We start from the raw sequence: 17,941 nt of genomic DNA, 5'->3' as shown, positions 1-17,941 counted from the left end.
GACTGCCGACTTCTAGTATCCGAGGGATGTAAGCTCTTGCTGGACCTTGGAGTCGACGTTGGCCGTCTTCTTGGCCTCAGCCAACTGCCGTCGGACAGCCTTCTTGCGCTCGTAGTAGGCGGCACCCTTGACCTTCCTGCGTTCCTCAAGGCTGTATACGAATTAGCAATTTTGAACTGGCTGGTATTGCTAGGTGCGACATACCGGGCAACGACGTCCTGGTACTTCCAGCCGAACTCGTGACCAAGACGGCCGACAGTGCAGTACTTGCGTCCGGGCTTGAGCCTCAGTACCCTCAGGGCCTGGGGAACAACGACGCGCTTCTTCTTGTCGTAGGGAGCGGGGACACCCTCGAAGGTCTTCAAGCGCTCCATGGCGGCCTTACCGCGGGGAGTCTTGTGAGGAATCATACCGCGGACGGTTCGCCAGAACATCTTGGAGGGAGCGCGGAAGTGGAAGGGACCTAGAGTATGGATCAGCATATGGACTGTAGTAGGTTACGCATTCGAGTTTTGACTGCGAATGCGCAACGTAGGGATGGGAGACGTACCACCGCGAGTGGGGTTGTAACGGGTCTGCTTGCGCAGGAAGGCAGAGTACTTCACTGTATTGCCCTGTCAGTTGCCGTCTTCCAAAAAAATGTCCCGAGAGCGCTCCGGCAAAGAGCAACCAAAGTGCATATTGTCGACCACATCGTCTCCTCGTAGCCCCATACTACCAATTGCACTCCATGGCTTGCTCCTTGTCTCGCTCGCTCGTTCGGTGGGTGTACGTACACTTGGCGCGGAAGAACTCGCCGGAGATGTTGAGGGCCTCGCATCGCACAACAACGATCTTCTGGCCGTTGAGGAGCTGCTTGGCGACGGTGCTGGCGAGGCGACCGAGCAAGTGGCCCTTGCCGTCGATGACCTGAGTGCGCTGTCAGCGAGACGTCCCATGGAAAGATGCGTATTGTTGACGGATTTGTAGGCTGGCATCGCGGCGGCATGCGAAGGCCAATACCAGGAATATCGGGTTGCGTCTATCGGGGCGTACGTACAATGACGGGTTCGAAGGTCGACATTTTGCTCGACTCCGGTGTGCTGTGAGGTTAGTTGTCGTGATGGAGAGCTCGATGAGATGCGAATTCCAGGTGGCTCAGGACTAAGCGAATTCAATATTCGAGTTTGTGGTGCACGGACCCATTAGCGTGACTGCCATTTCGAACACCATAACCATCACCTTGCCCATCACCACGATTTACATGACAGCTAGCCCTAATAAAAAGGTGATGCACGTCTTGAATCGTCGTAGCTACCTGATAAGTACCATTGTCCAACAATCAGGGCTACTTATGGTCGCGGCGATCAAGCGCTGCATCTTGTGCAGTTTCTGCTCACCACCCTCACCCCCAACATGAGAGCATAGTACGTGAGGCTCTATCTGTAGTGGGAACAGCAGGGAGGCTGTTTGCTGCGAGAACACAAAGGCTGCATTCTGCACGGCACAACCAACGTCTGAAGCGCCGTCAACATCTTGCACCCGCATTGAGTTCCTTTTACCAGTCATTGATTCTCTCGGACATTGCAGCTTCAACACAGGCGAGCTAGCACTCTCATCGCACGACTCCATCTCGCCACCAGATATCCTGCTGTTTCGTCTAGGAGTAGTCGGCACAATCCTTCATACTTGTCCGACGATCAGCATCTTCCGCCACTCAGCCAAATCGTCTTGTCGCACACGTACATCTCAATCAACCCCGGATATCGAAGACACTGGAGCAGGCTTCTTAAATGCTGCTGTCTAGGTGTACTTTTCAACCGCACCTAGCCCCTGGAGGCACATCTAGCTTTCACCACAATGCACAACGTCGATTGTTGTCGTCGTAGAAGGAAAGTGCTCTCCAGGCTCATAGAGGAATGGATTCGCAGTTTTATGTGCTCTAGTGTTTATGAAGTAATTCAAATGTTTCAAAAAACCAATGGTATCGCATGATTGCCGTATCTACTCGGATAGTACTGTATCGAGTTTCTATCACATCATACCCATCTTTGGTAGGCACATCCTCATCAAGCTCTTCCAGCCTCTCCTGCGGCCGCTGCACCCCTTGCAGCGACAACATCCCAACATTTCCGTGCACCCAAAAGTATGCGCGGAATTTCTCAACATCTTTCTGCACACCTACACTCGCTTCTTGATCTTCAAAGGAATAAATTGCTTCTGGCATATAAACGAGAAGCGGGGTTATATGTACGCCAGATTGCAGCTGGCTTTCTGTGTCAAAGTCAGCATCCCTCAAAGTAGTCTCCACAGATTGATAATAGTCAGCCGATGATTAGTTGTATATATTTGAGTTGGTACGTCAGAACCATCTTGATATATCTCTGTACTAGAAAAGTGTCGCCCTCACGGTTCCTGCGTCCTTTAAGATTTTTATCAGGCTTTGCGGCGACCAATGGACTGCACCACTACCTAGGTATCTCGTTGGGTTTCAAGCACCACCACTTACGGAGTCCGGCCAACCTAATCGTATATGCATCACATACAGAAGGATGAGGCAGTAACCGGAGCCTAACCTTCCACTTGTCGAAACCCACGCTTGCCTAGGCTCGTCGAGATACCCTCTGACCTATGTACGAAATAGACATATTAGTTCTAAGTCCGTCAATGATCGCCATCGTCTATAGTCGTACCGAGCTCATGCTAGGGCTCCACCTCGGTTACATTCGAGTCTAGAATTCTCTATACCAACTAATGCTTTCCTTGATGCGGCTACAGCACCAAGCCGGAGCATTGGATCTGACCTGTTCACAGAATCCAGATTGACGACTACGTCATTGCGCGGGAAAGACGCTTCATTGATGGATTTTAGGGCTGGCTAAGTCTGACCGAAGTCGGATTCGCAACTAGGATAAAACTAATGTAGGGCTGAAGCTTGCATCAGCGACAGTAATCTTTAGCCCGAAGCCTGTGGCTGTCAAACGTAGCAAGTGTACAGAGTTTTCTCCAACGATTACCACCAGATTACAGAGTGCGCTGATCATTAATCTAAAGCGTTTCGATGGCGGTCTTATTACGGGCACGAAGCTTGTGTTTTGAATCGAACGAACTGCATAGATCTGCAATGAACGTCACATCTCGACAACCCTAGGCAGTTGCATATTTTGAGAATTCACTACACGACAGTTACTTCGAGTTTTGGAATTCCAACCATTGACAACGGATGACCGGCGATCGGCCACATTGCTGTTTCTTTTACGTATCAGTCCGCACACATATATTGCCAACTCTTGCTCATGCGGGAGCTAACCACGTTGTTTGTGTCGCAACAACAATTTGCGTCATGCGCCACACCTCGACGCGATCACGAAGCAGACCCCAGACAGATTCTGCTTGGCATCATGCGCACAATCTCTTTTTCAGGTTTTTTCAGCCACGTTTCACAAGACTGCGCCATACCTTGGCCAAACGTCCTACTAATTTTGCGCCACTCCTGAGACTGCTTGGCGTATTTCGGTTATGCCACATGAGTGACTGCAGGAGACATCGTACGTGTTTGCTCTTGGCCGAGTGGCTAGTGCTGTGGCTAAGGCCCTACCCAACCGGTCGACATTTGAATTAGACTTGTATAACCTGCATGATGATGGACGAGATGGAGTGTTCTAAGCGAGTTGCTGAGTCACCCGGAAGTCGGCACATGTGGCTCAAGATAAGCACCACTAAAAAGCGTAGGGTGTTCCAATTACCAACGTATGAGCTTCCATAATTGGAAGCATGGTAATGCCAAGGGACCTCGGTTTGGCATGGCTGCATTATCGGTACTTCCGAGAGGAAAGGAATTCCGTACTGTAAAATGTGTCGTGAGTAACCCGGTGGACAAGCATCACAAACGGTTATTTACGAATTCACCGACATGCTACCGAGAGCAACTGCAGAAACCGCACTCCTTGAGCAGAGTCTGCTCCTTCAGGATATTTCGTATCTCGAAGGATTATACTTGGCGGGTCCAATACGCTCGTTCCCTTAGCATATTATATTCATGGGGAAACTGAAGCGGTAGCCGGCCCCACCGAGCGCTCAAGCACAATCGATGGTGGTGACCAACCGACAATCGAAAAACTGGGAAAGTCCCGAGATTCTGATTTCTATCAGCCATCTGTTAACGACAGCTGGGACGTCGTATTGATCTATCACGTTAAATACACGTTCCCGATTGGTAAAGGATCAAAGGCAAGGCGGAGTTGGTTTCTTACGTTTGCTCGCCGGTGTACAGCAGGCAAAGGCAAGGGCCACCAGCCGCAGTCAAGCCACGCTGTCACGTTCATGGCGACTTTATCCGGCGCTAAGATCTGTCGCGCAAGGCTGTTGCGAGCGGGGAGACAGGCTTTCGGGAGCTCGCCCTGGACGAGAGCCCGAGGGAGCCCACGGCTGGGGTGAACAATTGTCCTCGCTTGGTTGTATGACGGAACCGAGTTTGGTTATGGATGATCGTTTCTCGATAGAGAGGCTTTAGAGCGCACGAGGAATATCGGGGAACGAACAAGCTGCAACGGATTGGCGGATCAGACCACTAATGCGCCTTTGCTTGTGCGAAAAGCCATGGAGATGGCTCGGCTTCGCTTGGATGCAGGGCTCTACAACTTCTTGGGTGGCGTGGGTGGCGTGGGTGGCGTCTCAGCAGGACCCCACCACCTCTGTCTCAACCCACAGGCGCTGCAAGGTAGCAGCCAGCAGCGGTATGACGCCACAGGGTAGAGGTCAGCATTGTTGTGCTTGATGACTTGGCGATTCTGGTGTTTGTGAATGGAAACGTCGGAGGTGGGGCTAGGTGGGAAGCGGTGTGCATGCTGTATGAACAAAGCCTGTCGAGGGTGTTTTATGAAGCCTTGGGCATTCAATAAAGGCAGAAAGGTGTGCTCGCCGAGATGAATGCACCAATACTGGGCTTGGCTTACAGGTGAGAAGTGAAAAGCGGACGACTCGGCGGAGATCAACGATTCGATTCCGGCGTGCGAAAGGGCGGGACGGTGCCATGCGACGGCGCTAGCCTAACTCCAATCCTTGACCCACAAGCTTCTCCGCCGTCTTCGCACCCCTGTCACGAGCATCCACCACTTTTGCTCTTAGGCGCAGCGTTCCCCCCCAGCCACAGCTGGCCACATTCTCCTTCCTGACCCCCATGACTTCTCCGGCCCTCACAACAACTGAGAGCCTTCCAGCAGACGCGGGCCGCTCGGGCCCCTTCGACAATCAGCAAGAAGACGCCTCTGAGTTTGGTGAGGGAAATTCAGAGACCAATGACGTAGGCGACGATCAGGCACCGAAACCGCAACCCCAGAAGCGGCGTCGTGTGACGCGTGCTTGCGATGAGTGTCGACGCAAGAAGATCAAATGCGATGGCAAGCAACCATGCACCCACTGTACCGTTTACAGTTATGGTATGTGCCCCACTGTCTTGATATTGGCCTCATGGAAGACATGCTAACCTTGTGCAGAATGGTAAATGCCCAGCATTCGTCCAACTATTTTCCAACACCTGTAATTGACAGTATCTCAGCACATATGACCAGCCGTCGAACCGTCGCCGTAACGCGACCCCCCAGTATATCGAGGCTCTGGAAAGCCAACTCAAACGTGCAAAAGCGCTGCTTCACGTTGTCCTGCCGACGGTCGATTTGAATGACCCCACCATTGACGCCCACCTTCAAAATGGCTTGTTACCACAGCTGCCACAGGCGACTCCGCGACCTCCAGTGATGCCTGTAGACCCCCGGATTCCACATCACCAAGCACCGGCCCACAACGATGAGCAGCCTGATTCCCATCTTGAGGCCATGGTCAAAGCCACCGGCCAGCTTGATCTAGACGAAGAGGGTAACTGGGATTACCAGGGTCATTCTTCAGGGCTCAGCTTCATGAGGGGTCTACGGCAATTTGATGATATGTTTCAGATCCCTTCGGACGAGTCGCCATCTCTCCGGCACCGAACTATGTCCCATGAACCGCCCTCTCCTAGTTCTCTATCTATTACAGGATCTACTGCAGGAGCACCCAACGTGCCTTTACCCAGCCAGGCAAATGCACGTCTCCTCTGTGATAGTGCCATAATCCAGTATAGCGCCATGCTGCGCGTCGTTCATATTCCCACCTTTCACAAGCAGATGGACCGCCTCTATCAAGTCTCGTCTGAGAACTACGGCCCCGCCGAGACCAGCTTCCTGCCCCTATTCTATGCCGTCTTGGCTCTGGGCAAACTATACTCAGAGAATGACACAGCCACTGATGTAGCAAGCTATGACGTGCTCACCGACGAGGGGTATGCACCATTCTTTCTCCATGGACAAACTTTTGCATCTGCTAACATGGCCTAGACTCAAATATTTCAAAGCCTCGCGCCAACTACTGGACATCACCGACTGCAGGGACCTTACTTCTCTTCAAGCCATCATCTTCATGATCCAGTTCCTGCAATCATCAGCGAAACTCAGCACGTGCTATGCATACATCGGGGTTGCTCTACGCTCAGCCCTGCGCATGGGTCTGCACCGGTCTTTCAATGTCAAGTTTAACCCCATAGAAGCCGAAACGCGCAAACGTATTTTCTGGGTAATTCGAAGGATGGATACGTATGTTGGAGCAATGCTCGGTTTGCCGCGATTTCTGGACGATGAGGACATTGACCAAGAGTGGCCAATCGAGGTGGACGACGAGTATATTACGGAGTCACAAATTCTGCCCATGCCTGAAGGAAGCATTTCGGTCATGGCGGCTTTCAACGCCCACACGCGTCTCGTACAAATTTTGAACAAGATCTGCAAGTATGTGTATCCAATTAAGGGAACGCAATCAGGCGCAAAGAACTCCGTGACCTACTCTGTGGGTTACTCCAAGATTCGCGAAATCGAACAGGATCTCGCAAGATGGCTTGATGAGTTGCCTGTTGCGCTCAAGCCCGGGGGCGATGCTCCACCAATCATCAAGAGGTAAGTTGGTCGTCGATTCGAATTGTTATGGCTATTGACATGCGTACCAGGGTCCAACAGCTTCTCCGTATGGCATTCGGTCATGCTCAACTCCTGCTCTATCGGCCATTCCTACACTATGTTTCGCAATCGTGCAACGCCAACACGGTCGATCAAAGGGCATTTGCCTGCGCCTCCGCTTGCGTCAATGTTTCACGTAACATCATCCACATCTCAACAGAGATGCGTAAACGGGGTCACCTGGCTGGAGCGTATTGGTTTTCCATGTACACAACCTTTTTCGCCATCGTTTCGATTTTGTACTTTGTCCTGGAGAATCCGACAAGTCCCACCAGTTTCGAATTGTTGCGGGATGCCGTAGAAGGTAAAGAAGTCTTGGCGTATTTTGCCAAAAGGAGCCTGGCAGCGGATAGGTGCAGCACTGCACTAAAGGTAAGTCGATCATCAGTCACATCCACGTGACGGTGCTAACCATATCTTGCAGGGCATGTTCGAGCGTCTCCCTGAATCAATTAGGCATGGTGGAGAGATCATTGCCTCAAGGAAGCGCCGACAAGGAAGTTCACCGCACTCGTTAGGAACCCGACCTACCTTTTTCGCCCAAAACGATGCTGCAGGGCCACGACGCGCGAGCACCTATCCCGATAGCATTCCCAACGTAAAGACTGCCGGTCAGACCCAGTCGTTCCAGTCTCCTAACCCTGAATTTGGTAGCATTGGTCTGGGCTCTTCATACCCAGCACACACAGTTTCGAACCCGAACCTTTTCGATGGTGTACCAGGCCTTACCCCTACGTCTTCTAACGATAGCCTGCCAAGTTTTGGGTTGGCCCCCATTCACGATTCGCAACCAACTTCTTCAGCCTTCGGTCCGACAAGCTTGGGCAACCCCGTGACAGACCCTTCGGGTCTTAATGTTCCGATCGCAGATATTTCGACCATGATGTTTCCCTCTGCCGACCCACTGGCCTATCCGAACCAGCCAATGACTGCCTTCGAGAATAAGCACCCCCAAGCATTCGACCGCAGCACTGGCACTCCAGTGAGTGGCCACCCTACTCCGCTCTCAACCAGTATGGATCTGAAAGGACATCCTGCCATGTTCGCCCCTACTAGTATGCCTCATGCGCCAAGTCGACACATGGACAACGAGGCCCAGATTTTCACCTCGATGCCTATGTATATGATGCAAGGCGCCCAGCAGTACCGAGGCTATCCACCCCATCATGGTATGCCGATGCAAACATCGAACAATATGCCCTTCGACGAGTTGATGCACCAAGAGGATTGGTCGCAGTCTTTCATGGACCCTGCGTTGAACATGAACGATGGAAGGTCGTCCCTCGGCACTCAACAATTTAGCCAGAATGGCTGGCGTTGATATGTCAACAGACGCAAACGTAAAGCCATAGAATTGAGACTTCAAGGTTTTAAGCCAATACATGTACTGGCTGAGAGCACCTGAAGTCCAACATCGTCAATCCGTACCAGCCTCGTACATGGATGGCATTCCATCCACCCTCTTGCCTTCAACTCTCACCACAATAACGGCCGAATATTTCCTTAGTATACTCCGGGTTTTACCAAGGCGTTTGCGAGTCTACCAAAAGCATTATACCCCATTGTCAACCGGCTGGCACCGATGAGTTAAGCGTTTTCCAACGGTATGCGTAGGGTGAGGACAGAGCCTCACTGACGTAGCTGCGACTTTTAGTCCACTACGATCACGACCTGTCCGATGCATTCAGCGTTGCTTTTTGTTCCTTTGTTGTTCAAGATCTCGTTTTTGAAAGGGCGTTCGACAAGCCAGGCTTTTTGAGCATATAATAGACTTCGCGGTTGCGAGCCTAAGTCGAGCACATCGCAGTAGTGTTTCTGGGGTGAAGGGAAGCTGACTTGAACGGCCAAACTCGTTTCATTTGATGAGGTAACGAGTAACGTATTAGATTAACAAATTGATCAGATCGATATCAATGTATCGCGCACAACAAACAAAAACCTACTTTCAATGCAACTTGCTTCTTGGCGTAAAGTTTTCAGCTACGGATGACAAATACGCCGAACATTACCTATATCACAACATATATCACGACATAGCAAAATAAATAGTGAGATAAATGGAGCCGGAGGCAGGGCAAAGGACTGAAGAGCTTCATGACAGATAGCCACCGCCATAGCGGAGCGGGGTAAAGCAAACCCGTCTAGGCTTCCAAGGCCGTGCCTAGACATTTCCTTCGGCGCCGATGGCCGCCAAGTGCAGCTCAACGTCGGCCAAGCGATAGACCCAACCATTAAGAGTACGGCAAGTAGCGTCGAGTAATGTTTACCGACAACTGGGGTCTTGGTTACCAAGCAGTGGTACTTTGTCCAAGCGATCGTATCTAGCGACCTTCTTAACCGGGGCATCGGTGCTGGCGAACTAGGATCTTTTGCACCTTAGTTGAGGTTTGGCGATGGATTTAACAGGTTTATCAAGTGTGGTAGTAGGTGTAGTTGCAGGACCAAGGAGGATACCGGCTCGTAGGTTATCGGAAGGAAGATGAGAAAAGTGTATATGAGGGTGTGGGAAATCTCGGGGAAGAAGAAGCCTGGGAATAACTCACACAATCAGTTTGACAGAGAGTTGTTGTTGCCATGGTTCACATATCTTCGTTGTCGGTTCTTGGCTCGGCATTGGTCGGATTGAGCAATGCCGCTGCTTTGGGTACTGCGGAAGAGTATGCAGATGGGTCGGTGCATGCGAGGATTATGGCAATGAAGACGGTACGCTTTTCTTGCTGCAACTGATACTATTTGCCCTTGACTAACACGAACAGGCGCAATGGGATGCTGAGATTGCTTCCGGAGAGATGGATAGTACGCGGTACCCTGAACTGGGTTATACGCCGTGTGAGAATGGCTTCGCTGCTGCAATCCCTGGGGACTTCAACAATACGTTCAAGTGCCATAACGTCGGTCTACTCGAACCCAAAACGTTTCTCAACTTGCTGACATGCGAAGATCGATCTCTACCATTTCCTCCCACATTCCCTCCTCGGCAGCTCTCAAGGTCAAGGATCCTCTTCTTGGGGTTGGACATCCGAAGATGGACGCGAGTTCGTAGCGATCGGCCAGTTTGACGGCACAGCCTTTGCAGAGATCAGCAGCGAAGGCAAGCTCATCTATCTCGGTCGTCTACCTCCTTTTGATCCTATTGGATCGCGCTGGCGTGAGATTCGCGTGATGAGGGACTATGCCGTCATTGGTAGTGAGGCCATCAACCATGGTGTCCAGATCTTTGACATGAAGAAGTTGCTGGACCTTGATGGGAGTGAGCCAACGAACTTTACTCAAGAAGATCTGACTGGCCATTGGGGGTTGAGCGATGATTGGAACGCCCTCCCAGTTGGCCGAACCCACAACATTGTCGTCAACGAAGAGCTCAACTACGCTGTAGCGGTTGGCTCCGTCGGTGGCAATGAGACGATTCGTGTTCGTGGCGACTTGCCATGCCGCGGAGGCCTAATCTACATCGACATGAGCGATCCGAGCAACCCCACGAGCCCCGGCTGTGCAGCTGCAGATGGCTACGTCCATGATGCTGAATGCATCGTTTACCGCGGGCCAGACACTAAATACTACGGCCGCGACATCTGCTACGGCTACAACGAAGATACACTTACCATCTACGACGTGACCGACAAAGCCGGCAACGTCACCAACATCATCTCCCGCACCACATACCCCGGTGCAGAGTACGTCCACCAAGGTGTTGTCAATAATGCAACCTGGCAAGAATACCTCTTCCTCGACGATGAATTCGACGAGCGTGATGCCCGTGTGGGACCCATGACGCAGGGTCTGCCCACAACCCACATCTTTGACATCAGGGACTTGGAAAATCCTTTCTATTCCGGCAACTACGAGGGAAAGCGCCGCAGTATCGACCACAACCAATACATCGTCGGTGAACATCTCTACCAATCAAACTACGGAAACGGTCTAAACGTTCTGGACATCCACTCTATCACGCAAGACCCAAGCGGCGACAGCATCTGCGAGGCAGGTTTCTTCGACATTTATCCTGAAGACGATGAGATTGAGGGTGGTGGCTCAGTAGCTTTTCTGGGCTCCTGGTCCAGCTATGCGAACTTTAAGAGCGGTTTCATCTTCGTCCATACCATCGAGCGCGGTAGTTTCGTCGTAAAGATGACGAGCAAAGAGTGTGCGAAGCCAGCGGTTTGCGAGGCAGACTCTTGTCTTACATCGATGCGCACGGCGAATGTGGAGGGCAGGCTGGAGGCGTCGCAGGAGTTCTGCGGTAACTTCACGCAGAGGTTGATCGACGATGTACATGTTGTTCCCGCGTTTGCGAGGGCGGCTTGTGCTGGGGAAGATGTCGTGGCCAAGGTTAGTAGTGCGTGTGCTTGTGTGCCTACGCCTGTTGTGCCAGAATTGCCGAGGACAACGTCTAGACCACCAGTGCCTACTGTGCTGCCGCCTAGGATTTAGATGTTGGATACGATGGAGACGAAGGATGACGATGATGACGGGCTAGTTCACTGCCGCATGTGAAGACGATCAACAGGACGTTCACATCCAGAATTGTAAAACAAAAAACGTCTAATATCCAATACGCATCAATCTGGCCTTGATCGAGATGCTGATTGAAACTGAGAGCGAACATGCGAACCAGCATTATTAGAGAGGGAGAGATATTTACTGCGCGGCATATGCTGCTACGATAGATTGATATATACGGTGGAAAAAAATAGATACAAGAGAAAAAGGAAGGGCCACAGGCCCTACCTGCCACTTCAAAACATTACCCCATGATGCTTCACATCATTACTCACATCCTGGTCGACGCTTAGCAAGAAGCACCTGCGGGGATGTTGGAGCAGCTGGTGCTCTTCTTTCCGCCAGTGACGCTGTTGCCAGACCAGGTCCAGTTAGAGCAGCTGCCCTTACCGCAGAGGATGTACACGTCAGTGCCCTTGGCAGCAACAGTACCCTTGACGTTCTGGATAGTGAGGCCAGTGATCGGGACACCAGTGGTGGGCTTGCCAGTGGGGGAACCGTTCTCGTAGTCTTGCTGGATGACAATACCGTACTTGGCAATGTTCTTGAGGGTGATGTTCTTGTAGGTGACGCCAGAGACGGAACCAGTGGCACCGGAGACGGTCTTGATGCGGACACCGTTGTCAGAGTTGACGATGGTGTTGTCGGAGATGACGACGTTCTTGACGACGTTGTCGCTGCGGCCACCAACAGAGCCAATGGAGATACCGTGTCCGCCAGAGCAGGTGCCGCCAGTGAAGTGGATGTCAGTACCGGAGTTGACAGCCAGGCAGTCGTCCTGGTTCTTGATGTTGGCGTTGGTGATGTAGACACCAGTGGAGCTGCCGACGTCGAAGGCGTCAGTGTTGTGGCCACCGTTGGTCACGTCACCAGCAGTGTTGTCGATGGTGATCTTGTCAAGAGTGAGGTCCTTGGCGCCGTTGACGGAGAAACCCTGGACAGGGGTGTTCTTGACGTTGAGTCCGGTGATAGAGGACGAGGTCATGGAGTGGGCGTAGAAGAACTTGTAAAGTCAGTAAAAGCTCAGTAGGAGTTCTAGATTCAACACACCTTGGGCTTCTTCTTGCCACCGTTGGTACCCTTACCATCCCACCACTTGGCGCCGTTTCCGTCAATGACGTGGCCAGCAGCACCGACAACCTTGATGTTTGTTCCGGAAACAGAGATGAGAGGACCCTCCCACTCCTTGTAGGCGAAGGTGGTGGTGCCCTGGAAGGTAACAGTGGTACCGGACTTGAGCTTTGTCAAGTCAAGGGTAGTTCCAGCCGGGACAGTCATGTCCTTGATGACAATGGCAGTGCAAGAAGCCTTGCCCTTGATGGCGGCGGCAGCATCGGAGAATGTGCAGCTTGCACGGGTGTCAAGGCTCGAAGGGGCAGCAGACACGAGCGCACCAGCGCTGAGGAGGAGAGAGGTAAGTGCGAAGGCAACCATGATGAATATAGTTTGGAAAGAGTGACGTTGGAAATGAATTTAAGGCTGTTGTGTAAGAAGCGAATGAATGAGTGACTTGATGAGTTTCTAGATAGGTGACAGCAACAGACCTTTATACAAGAGCTTCAAGGACAGTGATACGTAGTGATAGGTGGGATAGGTGGGACCATGGGACGATTCACACACGACTCGTAGTCAAGCACGAATCCTTTGAAGCTTGTCACTGCTGGGCAAGGCTTGTCACTACAGATGTTCAAGGGCCTCCGAGAAATGAGGGCACCAAGCACATGGCTCCTGCGCGGATATTTTCGCTGCCTGTAACAGGTGGATCCACGGTACAGGTTGCTCCGCTTCATATGAATGAAACAACGCCAGGAGTTAATCGCATCGTTCACTAGTTTGTGGGCGCAATAGGGAAGAATTCTCCGTCACTTCGGTTGCCATTTTCGTAAGGCTGGCCAAGCATACTTGCTGCAACCAAGCATGCAGTTCTCCCGAAACTCAAGCTTTCACATCGTGGAACTCTTGTGGGCCAATATCCGATGTTTGTGTCGAGCCATGCTAGGTCAATGGTGAAACGAAACGGTCCCACAATTGGTCTAGACGCGTGGCGCCGCTGTCGTGTGGCGCCACATGTCAAACGCCATTGCGGATACGCAACATACGATAGTAGCGCCTGCAGCCGATTGATGGAATGTCTTCAGCCACTTAGTGGAACAGCCACGCGATTGGAGCGATGTGCAGGATTCACGGAGAATTGTTAGAGTGGAAAAGGACAGTTGCATGACCTCTGGAGGGGCTTCTAGAAGCGAAGTGAAACTAGCGCCCGCCTAGCGTCCGTTACTGAAAGCAACAGCGACATCCCGCTGTTGCATAAACGCTCCCTCATCCTATGCTTGTTTGCTCAGATGCACACTCGACCGCTTCTTCATCGTAGAGCCTCTATTCACCTATGGTGAACACGATCGCGAACCTCGCCCGGCTTGCAATGCTGTCCGGAATGTCCTTTCCTAAGCACACGGCCCGCGAATCAGGAGAACACGGCAAGCAGGCAATTAGGTATAGTCGTAAATCTCGGATCTACCCCTAAAATTTACACCGCTCCAGGTACCATGAGTAATCATCGCCACAGCTGTTCTCACGGCCGCCGGACGAAGAAGCCTCCTTGTGGCAAGCCTTCTACGAACAGACTCCAAGCCACCCAGTTTCGCAGGAACACTATCGCCATCCGACACACCTCTCTTCTGATACCTCGCGCCCCTGCTATAGCCATATCCGCATTGATGATCATGAGAGGCCCCGTAACAGGTTTCACCAGGCAGCACGCTAACCAGTCGGCGCACCAAAAGAGGTACAAGCAACGCGTTCGATAGACTTGCAAGTCCAAGTCTTCGATCCATGGCTCAGCTACAATCTACACTTCCTTGAGCCCATTGATAGTGTTACCGAAGGCACATGCCAGGGCGGCCATTGACGGAAGCCGAGATTCACCATCTATGAAACCCATGCCGATGAGTTCGAGGCAGCGCCGCTCCAGCAACTTTGCGAACTTGTGCAAGTTGGCAGTTGGAGTCAGGTCTCTGATGGTATAGGCCGAATCTACAAGAGCTGGTGCGTAGTACGCCAGTCGAGTCGAGATCAGGTCTTCGGGCAAGTCTCAGATAAACCTTCTCGCCCACTCGCAGTTCACATCCATGGGAGACTGCGGAAACAGACTTATTCCGACAGGTAGATGAACGTCGCGACGTGCCTTGAGGACAACATTATTGAGAAAGCTGACTGCTGTGGGATAAGTGCCTTCCAGATACACGTCAGTTTTCATTCTCTTTACCTCTAGCGGCAGATGAGCCCAGTTGTCCTTCTTGTACGTCTCGAACCGTTCTTCCAGCAGACACTGTCCACTGTTCGGCATAGTTGGCGCTGACGGTACGTCGAGCGTTCCCAGTTTTGTAAGCATGACGTTGAGTGCAACACTGTCGAAGAGAAGGTTGTGGAAGTGGGTGGCGTATGCTGCGATGGGAAAGTCAGTCACTAATTCGGTCAGAGATAGCTTTCCGTGAAACGCGTTGCTGGACGAGCCATCTAAGAGCTGGATATCTTCATCCAAGATAGTATTCAGGTGCAGGTCCACGCTGATGCTCTTGCGTATAATATCCGGATCATCACAGTCGTAGTACAACGCCGCTTGTCCGCAATCGTAAAGTATAGCGATTGGCGAGCTAGCTCCATCCTCCTCCTGCGTTCTCAATGCTACCAGCGGTCGAGGGGTGGCATCACCTGTCAGAAACACAGTGTGGTTGCCTGAAGGAACGGCTGCTTCACCGTCGCGCGTCTCCCAGACTACGGTGATCCGCATTTCCTCGAACATGTTACCGGCGTCGCCCTCACTATGGAGATTCGGTGTATCGCGTGTGTTGTCGCTTGGAATTCTCCACTCGTGTCGGTGTGTGGTGAAGGCTGCATTGACCGGGCCGCCTAACTTGAATGCAACAAGCGCGACCAAGAGAGGGTGCAAAAAGTCTTCTCGAGCGTGCTTTGATGTGGGACATTTAAGCGGACTAAATGCCAGCTCAGGCGACGGGCATCTGCTTGCACCAACCTTCTCTTCGATCCTCGAAGCTCTGATCTCCACACCATCTGCAGTCCCAAGCGCGAATGCGACAGCCTTCAAACTCTCCAGCGTCTGCGCCAGAACCATGAACTTCTGCACAAGCTTGATAGCTTCATCGCGCTCCGCAAATGCCTCTGTCTGCGCACACGCCGAGAGAAGGGTATTCAGTATATTACGCTGATACTCCAGTTTTCTAGTCGATGCTCGAGCCTCCTGTGGTCTTTTTTCCAGTATTCGGGTATGGCGGCGGCATGCGACTCTATCTGTAACGGTGCTCCCGACAAGGCTGAAAGGCACCTGGAGAGCGGCGTGAAAGGACTGTGGTAGTGTCATCTGGGGTTTGAACCACTTTCGCTGTTTGAAGGAAACCTTGGAGAGAGCGTTCAGCAAAGGAATTGTCGAACCACTGGTGACGGGTTTGGATTCTCAGGTAAGCACATCGAAAAAGTGCGATCGCCGGAAAACTACGAGGTGAGTGTAGTTCCGACACGTAAGCAAAGCGATAGTAAGTCCCTAAGATGTCGATATTGTTTCTTCACCAAGCCCTTTGACAAGTCTAGCCTCACCTACTCGAGGCCAACAAACGGTTTGCAACTGTCAAGCACATCGCCAATGTCTAACACCATGATTAAACGACCAGTCAGTCCTTGTATCTACGTGCCTTTGCTATCTACAACCTCTCGTTTGCAGTCTATCGGCTATAGGCTAGGAATCATCGTCTCGATGCTAGGAAGTCAGGACACGATCTACTCGTGGGACGGTCAAATCGCTCTGAGTTAGGCTATTTCATGTCGCTCCCTTGATAGTAAAGCGTGGACGACAGGAAGCCTTCAAATAGTCTTGGGGCTGTAGGTTCATTGTGGCCGTGGTCAAACACGTACCTCTAGTTTTCGCGGGTTGAGACAGACACCTCGCACCATCCTAGACGAAGAGCCAACGGGAAAAGCGCGCTGTTTCTCAATCGTGGTTCCGCGTTTCGAGGGATCGATGGCATCCAGCTGAAAGTACGTCCGCGATGCTCGCGACTGTATGCTCAACCCGCACTCGTCAGGCCTTCCCAACAGTACCATGGTGTGTGTGAAGAATACGCTGATGTAGAGTGCGGGTGTTGAGGATGAGTATGTCTTGTCTCTCTGTCTAAGATCGGTCTGCGACAGCTTCCAACGCAGCTAGCGGCTCGAGTTGAGAAGGTCTCAGTATCGACAAAGACAGGAACGTGTCGCGACACGTGGTGAGGTTTATACAACGGATGTTCACGTTTACTGTTCGAATTGTCGATGCAACGGACGCGACGCTACTAGACATATCAAGGAAGATGGCGGAATATTCGTTCAGTATGTCAATGTGGCACAATCCGTCCGTGTTCTCAAGCCACTCGCAACTTCGGGAAGATCGACGTCAACGATGAGGCTTATCATGGCTCGAGCACGATGGCCAGAAAATCCAGGTAAGCAGAAATGACTCATGGGGCCGAATTCGCATGTTCTGGTATTGGCAGATCCACCACACGACGTACGAAATTGTAATCTGAGGAGAGGGCAAGCATACTGTAGTTTAACCTGGTCACTTCTCGACGTGCTGTTGATCGTGGGAATTCCATACTTCAGCCGACGAGGCAATATGGTAAATAAAAAAACTAAAAAAACTGGCAGGAGTCACCTGCGCACTTGCTTCGTGTAGGCAATGTGAGCAGCTGTTTTCGTGTAATTACTCAAGCTGTCTTGAGCAATATGTTCGACTTGCAGGAACATCTCCCCTAGCGATCCATCTATTCTCTGCCGTCGAGGGAGCTCCGCCGTCGGCTTTTTCGGGATCTGGTCGTATTCCGGACTTCGCTGTATCATTCAAATGCCGATAGTTCTTTCGCGGCGAACAGGAGTGAAATCACGCGTACTGCGTACAGTTCGCAGACGTTGCTGTTAATGCGTTCGAGATGGAACTACCGAGAATGTATGTAAGCATCGAAATAAAGCCGGGAGATCTACTTCGCGTTGCGGAAGTGGGTTCGTACAGCCTTTGAACCACGCGATCGGGCTTTTATTATACCGTCACCAAAGGCCTCCCCTTTCAAGATATCAAGGGGGTTCGTCATCAGCTTACACGGTAGCTCAATTTGCAGGCCCAGAGGCGAAGACATTTGGGTTGTCTCGCTAGGCCGCAATCATCAAGGACCAAACATCCATTGCGCGTTCGCACATGACGTCCACCATCAATGTCAGCCCTGCGGCGTCAATGCGACATGATGGCAAACTCCGACCTAAGTATCATGTTCAGATCAGGGCAGCAATCGGATGCGACGGGCGCCATTATCGAGATTCAAAGGGCACTCTACACGAAACAGAGAAGCCAACGAAGGCCCGACTTCGACACACTA

At 51.7% G+C, this 17,941-nt stretch overlaps 5 protein-coding genes across 5 annotated transcripts; 2 read left to right on the top strand and 3 right to left on the bottom strand.

Annotated features, from left to right (window-relative positions):
* Positions 1-12: 12 nt before the first annotated feature.
* ALTATR162_LOCUS10298 (uncharacterized protein) lies at positions 13-1,063 on the bottom strand (the record flags this gene model as incomplete). The annotated part of the gene is made up of 5 exons (XM_043317934.1): positions 13-151; positions 205-463; positions 518-604; positions 777-909; positions 1,040-1,063. 5 exons carry the CDS (start codon positions 1,061-1,063, stop codon positions 13-15), a joined length of 642 nt encoding a protein of 213 aa, XP_043173869.1.
* A 4,095-nt stretch (positions 1,064-5,158) lies between these two features.
* ALTATR162_LOCUS10297 (uncharacterized protein) lies at positions 5,159-8,343 on the top strand (the record flags this gene model as incomplete). The annotated part of the gene is made up of 6 exons (XM_043317933.1): positions 5,159-5,421; positions 5,475-5,495; positions 5,537-6,295; positions 6,351-6,962; positions 7,013-7,394; positions 7,447-8,343. The coding sequence occupies 6 exons, from the start codon at positions 5,159-5,161 to the stop codon at positions 8,341-8,343; spliced, it is 2,934 nt and encodes a 977-aa protein (XP_043173868.1).
* A 1,253-nt stretch (positions 8,344-9,596) lies between these two features.
* Positions 9,597-11,453, top strand: ALTATR162_LOCUS10296 (uncharacterized protein; the record flags this gene model as incomplete). The annotated part of the gene is made up of 3 exons (XM_043317932.1): positions 9,597-9,725; positions 9,779-9,913; positions 9,963-11,453. The coding sequence occupies 3 exons, from the start codon at positions 9,597-9,599 to the stop codon at positions 11,451-11,453; spliced, it is 1,755 nt and encodes a 584-aa protein (XP_043173867.1).
* Positions 11,454-11,811: 358 nt separating this feature from the next.
* On the bottom strand, positions 11,812-12,956 carry ALTATR162_LOCUS10295 (uncharacterized protein; the record flags this gene model as incomplete). Its single annotated transcript, XM_043317931.1, has 2 exons — positions 11,812-12,525; positions 12,573-12,956. The coding sequence occupies 2 exons, from the start codon at positions 12,954-12,956 to the stop codon at positions 11,812-11,814; spliced, it is 1,098 nt and encodes a 365-aa protein (XP_043173866.1).
* A 1,657-nt stretch (positions 12,957-14,613) lies between these two features.
* On the bottom strand, positions 14,614-16,637 carry ALTATR162_LOCUS10294 (uncharacterized protein; the record flags this gene model as incomplete). The annotated part of the gene is made up of 2 exons (XM_043317930.1): positions 14,614-15,705; positions 16,449-16,637. The coding sequence occupies 2 exons, from the start codon at positions 16,635-16,637 to the stop codon at positions 14,614-14,616; spliced, it is 1,281 nt and encodes a 426-aa protein (XP_043173865.1).
* Positions 16,638-17,941: the final 1,304 nt, after the last annotated feature.

Source organism: Alternaria atra, assembly GCF_907166805.1.
Source record: "Alternaria atra isolate CS162 genome assembly, contig: 32, whole genome shotgun sequence".
In the NCBI taxonomy this organism is placed as follows: Eukaryota; Fungi; Ascomycota; class Dothideomycetes; order Pleosporales; family Pleosporaceae; genus Alternaria; species Alternaria atra.
The sequence above is the reverse complement of the archived record's forward strand: the minus strand, read 5'-3'. Positions and strand labels throughout refer to the sequence as shown.